The 11,136-nt window shown below is 51.6% G+C and overlaps 1 protein-coding gene and 1 pseudogene across 1 annotated transcript; one reads left to right on the top strand and one right to left on the bottom strand.

The window, feature by feature from the left end:
- Positions 1-918: 918 nt before the first annotated feature.
- LOC138072442 (WW domain-binding protein 11 pseudogene) lies at positions 919-2,799 on the bottom strand (annotated as a pseudogene).
- Positions 2,800-9,294: 6,495 nt separating this feature from the next.
- LOC138072440 (ubiquitin carboxyl-terminal hydrolase 17-like protein 6) lies at positions 9,295-10,896 on the top strand. Its single transcript, XM_068963515.1, has one exon. It carries the CDS (start codon positions 9,295-9,297, stop codon positions 10,894-10,896), a length of 1,602 nt encoding a protein of 533 aa, XP_068819616.1.
- The last annotated feature ends 240 nt before the right edge of the window (positions 10,897-11,136 follow it).

Here is an 11,136-nt window from a genome sequence, read left to right as displayed (position 1 = left end):
CCTGACCTTCAATGTGGGATGGCTCCTCTAGGCCCTCCTGCGCCCATGCAGCCACCGCTCCTTGGACATGAGGTCGCTCCTCCCGGCTGCTGGCCCTGGCCTCAGGCGTGGGGTTGCTCCTCTCGGCCACTGGCCCTGGCCTCGGATGCAGGGTTGTTCTAGATTATTGATGTTCCTACCAGAAATCTTGATTCCAGCTTGTGCTTCATCTAGTCCGGCATTTCACATGATGTACTCTGCGTATAAGTTAAATAAGCAGGGTGACAATACACAGCCTTGATGTAGTTCGATGTTCCATGTCTGGTTCTAACTGTTGTTTCTTTCTTTCTTTTTTTTTGGTGTAGAACATTTATTTATTCATTCCATGGAACACTCAAAGTTTAGGTCAGAGGGAGTTTTAATCAAAGAATCATGCATTTTCTTCCCACATATATTGCTTTGTATTAGGAAATGACATTGTGATCCATTTCACTACAATATTGCAAAATATTTACAAGGAAATATTAAAAATAACTCAAACATGAAAGGCAAGATGGGGTGAAATAAATTGGTTTTTCCAGAAATCTCTACTCCAGTGCCCACAGCACACAATAAGAGAGCCAAAACAAGTAACAAAGTTCCCCTTGATCCCAAATTTCTGAGGAATTGGAGTAGGGGAAGCAATCTGATGAAAATGGTGGTATGAAAGGGGATGGATGTTATTAGCAGCACTGCTTCTATAACCAATTTATTTTGCATGAAATACCCTCTCTTTTATATGCAGTAAATTCTGAACAAGGCTAAACTTTAAGATATTCCTTGGAATGAAATTAAAAATACCCTGACAGTGAAAGCAACTCTTCCACCTAAGCTGAGTAAGAGCCTCTTTCTCCATGAACTACTGATGTGAACAGAAGGCTGATCTAGCATCCAAAGCTGTCACAGCAGCCCTTCCATCTCTTTCATGAAAGCCTCGTGGACATCGTCCTTAGTCTGCACCGACACGGGAACAGATGGGCCAGATTTGGGTGCTGTTTTGGAGAGAGGCACAGCAGAATCATCCTCCGACTTTCTCTGGGCAGCAGCAGCAGCCCCTGTATTCTCCTGACGCACCCACAGTGCGGCTGGCACGAATTGTGTGATCTCTGCCTTGGGATTAGTGATCTGTGGCTTGGCACTGACGGTTGCCATGGCTTTTGTCTCGATGGTGGCTGCGCTTGTGTCATCTGCCTTGGGTCACTGGATCAAGTTGAGGGGAGCACTTAGAACCCCCGGCTTGGGTAAGGGAGCTGGTGGGAAGAGCCCTGGTGGGGCAGGTCCAAGAGGAGGCACCAGAGGTGGGCGCATCATGCCAGGACGGGGTGGAGGGACACCTGGAGGTGCAGGGGGAGGTAGCCGTGGTGGGGGTCCCCGAGGAGGAGGGCCAGGAGGCGGACCTGGGGGTGGACCTGGAGGTAAAAGGCGGGGAAGAGGCCCTCAGAGTCCTGGCACTCCAGGCAGTCTCAGGAACGGAGGAGCTCCTGGATGTGGTCCAGGAGGAAGGCCTGCAGGTGGTCCAGGTGGCCGTAAAGGTGGAGCAGGTGGTGGTCCAAGCAGAGGTGGTCCTGGCATGGGGGGTGCTTGTATCTGAGACGGAGCAACAGACTGTGGAGGGGCTTTGCTGCCGGGAAGCTGCAGACGTGCTGTCAGAGAGAGATTCCTCCTTATGCTGTTTCTGTGATTGCTTTTCCGCTTGGGGAGCATCCCAATCTTCGTCATCATCCTCTGAAAATTCCTCGACTTCTCGTCCCTCCTCAGGGATTTCCTGACCTGCCATTCGAAGCATCATGGCTAGGAGAGGAGTCAGCTCCTTCGTGTTCTTCTTCTTCCTAGATTTTCCAGGCACATCTGCAAACCGTACAATGAGACCTGGTTTTTTTCTTTCTTCACTGTTGTCTCTCTCTGTGTCATCACGGTGCACAAATGCATCCCCTTCACTTTCTCCATCTGATCTGTCACTGTCGCTGTCTTCAGGACTGTCGTCATGCTTATCCTGGTCCGTGTCTTCAGGATAGCCATCGTCTTCACTGGAGCTAGAAACATCATCGTCATGACCCCGCTGAGCAAGTTCAGGACTATATAACACGTCTTCATCTCGCCTCCGAGCGGGAAGATCCAGGGCAAAGCCCACTTTGCAGCCATACATTTGTAAGACTTGAGGAGGAGGTGGACCCGGGGGAGGACCTCGAGGTTTCCTGCCAGGGGGCAAACGTGGAACGCCATGTCCAAGAAGAGGAAGTATAGAAACTGCCCGAGTTGGAGGTCCATAGGCTGAGGTCTTCTTAAGGATGGAGGGTGGCTGGGCCCCAGGAAGTGGAATGTCCTGGATCAAGATGTTGGAAGGAGCATGCAGCATGTCTGGCAGAGGAATACTCTCCACTTCCACATGCTGGGCATTCTTGACAGCATCAAACCGTTGGCTAAGTTGAGCCCTCTTCTGTTCATGTTCTACTAGCTTTCTGAATTCTTTGTAAAAACCTGGATTCTCTTTCTCATAGAGTCATAGAATACGTTCAAATGCTTCATGTAGCTTTTTACACTGCTCTTTCAGCACTTTCTCATTTAACTGTGGCTGCTGCACTGGGTCAAACTCCATTTCATCCAGTTTTTCCATGTCCCGGATAATTCGTTTAGGATCCTTCATTTTTAAAACTGCAGCTCGTGCCATGGTGCGCTGCCTCTTGTTCTTCTTGAAGCCTCTTTCCGAGCTTCTTTTCTGGCTCGGTCTGCAGGGTTCGTGATATTCCCACTTTTGGTGGAGGAAGTGGCTCTCTGCCCCATGCTGACAATGTGTTTGATTTACTTGCTTGTTTAAAAAATAAAACCTAAAACACACTTCTACTGGGCTCCTGGGGCTGAGAGAAGCGGGGAGGGGATGAATCTCGGCCCGTTTGATTTCGTAAGGGCCTTCCCCTCTGCTTTTCAGTCAACCATCCAACCACCGCCATCCTGAAACCTCCTGTTGCTTCTTGACCTACACACAGATTTCTCAGAAGGCAGGTAAGGTTGTCTGGCATTCCCATGTCTTTAGGAATTTTCCACAGTTTGTTATGATCCACACAGTCAAAGGCTTTAGTGTAGTCAATAAAGCAGACATTTTTCTGGAATTCCCTTGCTGGGAATGGTCCAACGGATGTTGGGAATTTGATCTCTGCTTCCTCTGCCTTTTCTAAATCCAGCTTGCACATCTGAAAATTTTTGGTTCACATACTGTTGAAGCCTAGCTTGGAAGATTTTGAGCATTACTTTGCTAGTGTGTGAAATGAGTACAATTGTGTGGTAGTTGGAACATTCTTTATCATTGCCCTTTTTTGGGATTGGAATGAAAACTGACCTTTTCCAGTCCTGTGGCCACTGTTGAGTTTTCTAAATTTGCTGGCATATTGAGTGCAGCACTTTCACAGCATCATCTTTTAGGATTTGAAAGAGCTCAGCTGGAATTCCATCACCTCCACTAGCTTTGTTTGTAGTAATGCTTCCTAAGTCCCACTTGACTTCACACTCCAGGATGTCTGGCTGTAGGTGAGTGACCACACCATCGTGTTTGTTTGGATCATTAAGACCTTTTTTGTACAGTTCTTCTGTGCATTGTTGCCACCTCTTCTTAATACCTTCTTCTTTTGTTAGATCCATACCATTTCTGTCCTTTATTGGGCTCATTTTGCATGAAATGTTCCCTTGGTATCTCTAATTTTCTTGAAGAGATCTCTAGTCTTTCCCATTGGATTGTTTTCCTCTATTTCTTTGCATTGCTCAATTAAGAAGGCTTTCTCTCTCCTTGCTATTCTTTGAAACTCTGCATACAGATGGGTGTATCTTTCCTTTCCTCTTTGCCTTTCGTTCCTCTATCTCAGCTTTACTCAGCACTTCTCAGTAAACATGGGAATTTGCACAGGACACTTCTTCCCACCCATGCCTCCAGCCACCGTCACGGCTGGCAGTCTGGCTGACAGCCAGGCCAGGAGAACATCAGTCCATGCCCCTCAGCCCCTGGTTCCAGGTAGAACCTGAGCAGCTCTGGTCCCCAAGTCCCTGCCTCCATGGGGGATAATGTTCTATACGATGGCCTACACTGCAGGTCCTTGCCTCACTGTGTAGTGTCATGCCTAAGGTCTTGTTCATAGCCTGGCTCCATGGCCAGCCTGTGTCCACCCTTACAGCTTTGTGGATGCTCTCTGGTGTACACACTCACTCATCCACCCGCCACCCACCTTGCTTCTAGCTAAACTCAGGAGGTTTGTGTTTTCTAGACAATGTCCACTTGAAATATGTGTTTGACCTTTAAGGCCTTCAAAGTGACCTGCAAAAGATCACAGACACACAAATGGGGGAAACACAATGATGACATTTAGCTACTAAATCAAAGAGCAAAGGAAAAGAAAGGGGGTTTTAGGAAATTTGTCTATCATCCATCTCTCACTCATCATGCACCATCTGTCATCTAACAATCTATTCAGCAACCCATCTGCCTATCCACCTCTGCTCCTAACCAGACACCTCTATACACCCACCATCTAATAACTGTGCCAGAGGCTTCTGGATAATTCCACTCTGATGCTTTCTGAAGGCCCTTATACCCCCACCCCCCCCCCGCCCCAACCTCTCCTTGACTTGACGTGCTGGAGGGTGTTGGTAGCCCAGGTGTGCAAAGTGCAGGGGAGATGGATGTTGCCCAGAGTCTCCCCTACCCTCTGGGATGGTGGTGCTGCCCTAGCTGGAGGCCTTGAGGCACCTCAGGGAGCCTGGCCCCTCTGCAGACAGGCTTCTGTGATGTATCAGGTTCGCTTCCCTTGGGTCATTCCCACATTCTTCCCGGGGTGTGCAGTTCCCACGGGAAACTGAGCTGAGGGTGAGAGCTCAGCCTCCTGGAAACCCTGGGACAGGAGGTCCAGGTTGAGGCCTGCGCTCAGACACCAGGGTTCCCCAACCATGGAGCCTGCCATGGACAGGGTCCACACCAGTCACGTGCCCTCAGCCACACCAGACTCAGCCAGGAGATGGCAGCCGATGGTCCCGGCAAGGGAGGGTCAGAGGCACAGCCAGACCTAGCCGCGTCTGTTACTCACCTGCAGGAGAGCCTCATCTGCCTCCCAGGCGGCTCCTGGCATTGCCCAGTGTGCTCGGACAGAAGCCAGAAAATACGTTCTCAGTTGGAACAGGCTCTATTATTTATGAAGTTCTATTTAATATTTGAAAATCAAAAGCTTGGAAAGAAAACATCCAACAGGGTCTCAGGGTAAACAAACAGGCCCTCTGATGCCACGCTTCGGGGCCTCAGCCGTGGGGTTGGAGTGGGGCCCATGGGAGGCAGCAGAGGCCTCGGGAGGTGGGAGAGCCTGTGCTGACACCCAGGTGAGCCTCCCAGGGTCTGTGTCAAAACTAAACACTCCAAGTTAACTTTTGGAACTCACAGCACCCCTCATGGGTAAGGACTTTTGCATTTAATTTAGAAAAATTTACTCCTAGTCCTAAATACTACATCAATTTTCTTTGCAAAGTGGAAGAAAGTACTTGTGGAGGCTGGAGCCGAGGCTGCTGGCCTCTATGTGAGTGTAGCTCCGAGATAACCAACCAGTGTGTCTACACTGGGGCAGGCTTATCTCCACCGGTATAGGTGGCCTACACGGGGGCCAGCGTGACTACACCGGGGCAGGTGTGTCTACACTGGGTCAGACACAACTATAGGAGGGCAGGCATGCCTACGCTGGGGCAGGCACCTCTCCACGAGGGCAGGCAGGTCTCCCCGGGGCAGGTCCTTCCCTTGCTTGCTGTACATTCTTTCGCAGGAGTTCTGCGTTTGGGGAAAGTTTAAAGCTACATCTTCCAGACAAATGAGAGCCAGCCGAGGTTGGATGCAGCTCCCGGGATGTTGGAAAGCTCCCAGGCCCCGCAGGACCAGCGAGCAGCTGAGCCGGGCCACAGCGCTGATGGTGGTGCTGCGCTCAGGAGGGAGGTCGCAGTGTGTCCACTGCCAGAGACAACCTAGGGCTCCAGGACCACTCTGGCCACCGTGACCGCCCTTGGCATGGAGGAGCCCTGAGCAGGCAGGCGGCAGACAGAGCCACCTGTGGGAGTGTGGCCTTTGGGAAGGAGGCTGACACCCCCAGGGAGGGGGCTGGCCCTCCCCTGCAGGTCGCCCCACAGACCCGCAGACTGAGGGTGGAGCACGGGGAACCAAGGTTCCTGGGGCACCGTGAGCCCCTCCTGCCCTTGGCGCACCCACCTCCACTCTCATCCCCACCCCAACCCACCCTACCAGCACAGTTCAGATGCCCATTCTGTGTCTAAACTCTGAACCTGCTCCTTCTTCCATCCTGTCTCCCACCTCCCCCAGGCCACCTCCCAAAGACACCGGGGTCCCTTGGGTGTGGGGTGAGTGGGCCCCCCCACGGGCTGCAGCCACGAGGAGGCATTTGGCCTCAGCTGGAAGCCCCTCCAGGTCACACGGAGACCTTCATGCTTCATCCAGCTCGGTATTTCTCATGATGTACTCTGCATATAAATTAAATAAGCAGGGTGACAATATACAGGCTAGACGGACTCCTTTTCCTATTTGGAACTAGTCTGTTGTTCCATGTCCAGTTTTAACTGTTGCTTCCTGACCTACATACAGATTTCTCAAGAGGTCAGGTGGTGGTATTCCCATCTCTTTCAGAGTTTTCTACAGTTTATTGTGATCCACACAGTCAAAGGTGTTGGCATAGTCAATAAAGCAGAAATAGATGATTTTTTGGAACTCTCTTGCTTTTTCTATGATCCAGCGGATGCTGGCAATTTGATCTCTGGTTCCCCTGCCTTTTCTAAAACCAGCTCAAAAATCTGGAAGTTCATGGTTCACATATTGTTGAAGCCTGGTTTGGAGAATTTTGAGCATTACTTTACTAGTGTGTGAGATGAGTGCAGTTTTGCAGTAGTTTGAGCATTCTTTGGCATTGCCTTTCTTTGGGATTGGAATGAAAACTGACCTTTTCCAGTCCTGTTGCCACTGCTGAGTTTTCCAAATTTGCTGCCATATTGAGTGCAGCACTTTTGCAGTATCATCTTTTAGGATTTGAAATAGCTTTGTAGGACTGGCTGAAGAAGCACAAGCCCTATTTGCTGCATAAAAACCAGTACAGACCTACACATATAAAGATTAAGTAAGGAGGGAAAGATTATCCCACACAATGAAAATCAAAAGAGGTGGAGTGGCAAATTGTTATACCAAATTTAAAATAACAAAAGACACTGCAAGTTAAATGACATTTCAGTTGAAGAAGAAAATTGTTAACATATGCACTCAAAAGTATATACCTACAGAGACACAAAGGGGAAACTGGAGTAACTAAAAAAGAAACACCTACACCAATAAGAATCAAAACAGAAAAACCCTTTACACACACTGGGATGTAAATTGTATCTTCAGTACATTGCACCCAAATGGGAATAATTATTAGGTGCATAATTTTCCAGAAGTCAATTTGGGGATCACTTAGTAAATTTAATAAAATTTTGTATCAAGATATTTTTGACCAACATGTGAGCAAAGGCATTAAGTACAGAAAAGGAGCACCAAAAACAATGATGAAAATTACTGGAAAAAAGGGGAATGAAAAAATTCATAGCTGATAGACAGACTAAAGGGAAACTAAAAGCCCCTAACAACGGATAAAGCAATCTCAATAACCAGAAAAGAGCTCAGAGCAAAGAAAGAAATGAAAAGGATTTAAAGATAAAGGTAATAAAAAATAAAGACAATAATGAAGAAAGCAAATAAGCAAAACTATACTTGAAGATTACAGAAATAATAAGATCACAATGAATCAGGACTATTTGACGTAAATGACAACTTCAGGAGAAAAGGATATGTGTTTAATAAGTTCAACCTCAAAGAATGAAAGACATCCAGAAGCTGTAACAAAAATTACCAAGCTCTGAGACCCCCAAATGTGGTGAAACTCTCCTGAAAGAAAAAGGCTGGTCTTCACAGGTGAATTCTTCAGGTCACTTTGAAAGCTCTTAGAATGCATGTGTAGAAACAGCTCCCAAAACAAAGCACAATCTGTCCTGGCCAATGGCCACAAATTTAGAATATTACAGGAAATACACAGATGAAAATAGATCAAATTCAACAATAATATAGAACAAAAATGCAAATACACATACTAATCAAGTTTTAAGAGAGGCCACAGATCCTTCTAACAATCTCAACATACTTTTTGGAGTAAACTACAGCAATAATCAGAAGAAAAGAATGAATGCAGGTTGGAAAAAGGAAACAGTGGGACAGGAAACCCTTGAGATGCTATCAAAATTGTGTGTAAGTTAATGAAGCAAAATGTCCCAGGATAGAAATATAGCAGATGTCTCTTTTCCAAATTGCACTTAATGAAGAGAAACAATTAAGAATCAAATCACATTACCAATTACAACATAATAATACAGCTAGGGACAAAGGAGCTGTGAGGGAGAGACAAAAATTACATGCTCAAGGTTGGGAGAATAAAATACTGTGGAAAATGTTATATATAACCTCAAACAATTATCATGGGCAATTTTTCACAAGATTTAAGGCAACGGAGACATAAAAGGAGCTGAAGCAATGAATCCAAAGTTGCAGCAAGACTATGCCTTTCGGAATGAGCTCGCTTTGGGGCTTGGCCAACGGCCCTGAAGGGAGAAAAGCACATGTGCCCCTCTCCCGGCAGCTTTTGGTGCCAGGACCCTGAACGCTAGGAGAGTGTCCAGTGAGAAAGCATAGAAATCGGAGTGGACCTCACTGGAGAGCAAAGTTGAGGCAAGGGTTTCTTGTTGTGTGGGGAGGGGTTGTCCTCTGGCAGGGGTCTGGGGTGGGGAGACCCCTAAAGGGGGGAGGGTAGGTGGGCAGACATATGTTTGCACAAGTGTGTTAGGATGTGAATGGTGAGCCCACGGCATCCCTCTGCAGCGCGCATTTGTGTGCTGAACTTGGAAGGCCCGCAGTGAATCTCTAGCGGGCAAGGCTGGAAGGCCCAACGGCCCCGAGTCATTTGCATCCGGAACCCTTTGGTCCAGGGGGCCAGGTCGGAAGTGCGTGCGGGGCTTCGTCACGGGGAATTCCCCGAGAAAAGTGTCGGTGGTTGGATGGCGGGAGTGGGAGTGGGCAGGCCCTCGGCCGCCTCGGCGAATGAGGAGCTTGCACGTGCGGGGGTGGGGCTGTGGGAAAGCCCCCAAAGGACCGAGGGGGCGGGGCCAAGGCCCTTTTTGGAGACGACGGTGTGAGGGAAGGAGGCATCGGCGTGCAGCTGCAGGTAGGAGATGGAAACCCTCGTGGGCCTTGTTTGCAGAGCCCCGGGGGCTGCTTCTGAGCACGGGGGAGGTGCGTGTCCGGCTCCCTTCAACGTCTCAGCCGGAGGGCAAGGTTGTCGGGCCAGCGCCGCTGGTGCGGATGCCCTTCGGGGACCCTCTGTCCCCGAGGGGCCGTCGCCGGCAGTCGGGCGCCCCCAGCGGGGTGACTTGGCTCCTGGGTCAGTGGGGCTGGCGCCTGGCCAGAAAGTCGCCCTGAGTTGGAGGGGGCCGTGGGGGGCGGGCGCTGGGCTTCAGAATCTGGGGAACACCTGCTACGTGAATGCGGCGCTGCAGTGTCTGAGCCACACGCCGCCCCTGGCCAGCTGGCTGGTGTCCCGGCAGCACGCCACCCTCTGTGCGGCCGGCAGCCCCTGCACGCTCTGTGCCATGCGAGCGCACGTGACCCGAGCCCTCCTTCACGCGGGAGAGGTGATCCGGCCCCGCAAGGACCTGCTGGCGGGCTTCCACAGACACCAGCAGGAAGATGCCCACGAGTTTCTGATGTTCACTCTGAATGGCATGCAGCAAGGGTGCCTGAGTGCACCCCAGCCGTCGGGCCACGCCTCCGAGGACACCAGCGTCGTCCGTCAGATCTTCGGCGGGACGTGGAGGTCTCGGATCCAGTGTCTCCACTGCCTCGGTGTCTCGGACACGTTCGACCCTTATCTGGACGTCAGCCTGGATATCACGGTGGCTCAGAGTGTGGAGCAAGCTCTGAGAGAGCTGGTGAAGCCCGAGAAGCTGGAGGCGGAAAATGCCTATGACTGTGGCGTTTGTCTCCGGAAGGTGCCTGCCACCAAGAGGTTGACTTTGCACAGCACGTCCCAGGTCCTGGTGCTGGTGCTGAAGCGGTTCACACAGCTGAGCGGGGCCAAAAGGGCTCAGGAGGTGCGCTATCCCCAGTGCCTGGACGTGCAGCCCTACACGTCTGAGGGGAAGGCAGGGCCACTGGGCTACGTGCTCTATGCCGTGCTGGTGCACTCCGGGTGGAGCTGTGAGCGAGGACACTACTTTTGTTACGTCCGAGCGGGCAACGGCCAGTGGTATAAGATGGACGATGCCAAGGTGACCGCCTGTGACGAGACTGCTGCCCTGAGCCAGAGCGCCTACGTCCTGTTCTACGCCCGGGAGGGTGCGTGGGAAGGGGGCGCTGGGCGAGGGGCAGCGGCCCCCCACGGGGCTGACCCCACAGACCCCGGGCAGCCTGCAGGAGACGCCAGCGGCAGAGCTCCTGGGTCGCAGGAGTCCCCGGGGGACACAGAGGCCGAAGGGATGAGCTTAGAGCAGTGGAGACGCCTGCAAGAACACCACCGACCGAAGCCGGCCTTGGAGCTGCGCAAGATCCAGGCTGCCCTGCCTGCCGGCGCAGTCGTGATTCACCGGTCCAGACACGGAGATGGGAGAAACCGCCCGCCGCCCGCACAGGAGCACCACCGGCTCGACCGGCCCAGCACGGACAGCCCGCTTCCGGGGCCGACGGACGTCGGCCACGGCCCTCGCGCCAGCGGGAGGGCCAGAGCGACCAAGGGGAGGAACAAGAAGCCGCGGCCATCTCTGGGGCTGTGGCGGTAGGCCGGCTCTGACGCACGTGCGTGCAGACGCCCAGGCACACTCTGCGTGCGGCACGCCCTGGGCGACGCAGCAAGAGTGCCGACGAGGAGCGAGTTCCTCTCTGGCGGTGAGGACGATGCGGCCTCCTGGGCAAAGGCGGGGCCTGGAGTGAGCCCGGGGTCTCGGTGGTCCCTGGGAACGGGTTCGTTCCTGAGCGGCTCAGCCCTCGAGGGCTGGCTCTGCTGGGAAGTCGCCGGAGCG

This window comes from Capricornis sumatraensis, unplaced genomic scaffold (assembly GCF_032405125.1).
Source record: "Capricornis sumatraensis isolate serow.1 unplaced genomic scaffold, serow.2 scaffold39, whole genome shotgun sequence".
Lineage (NCBI taxonomy): Eukaryota > Metazoa > Chordata > Mammalia > Artiodactyla > Bovidae > Capricornis > Capricornis sumatraensis.
This window is presented reverse-complemented; position numbering and strand designations above follow the sequence as displayed.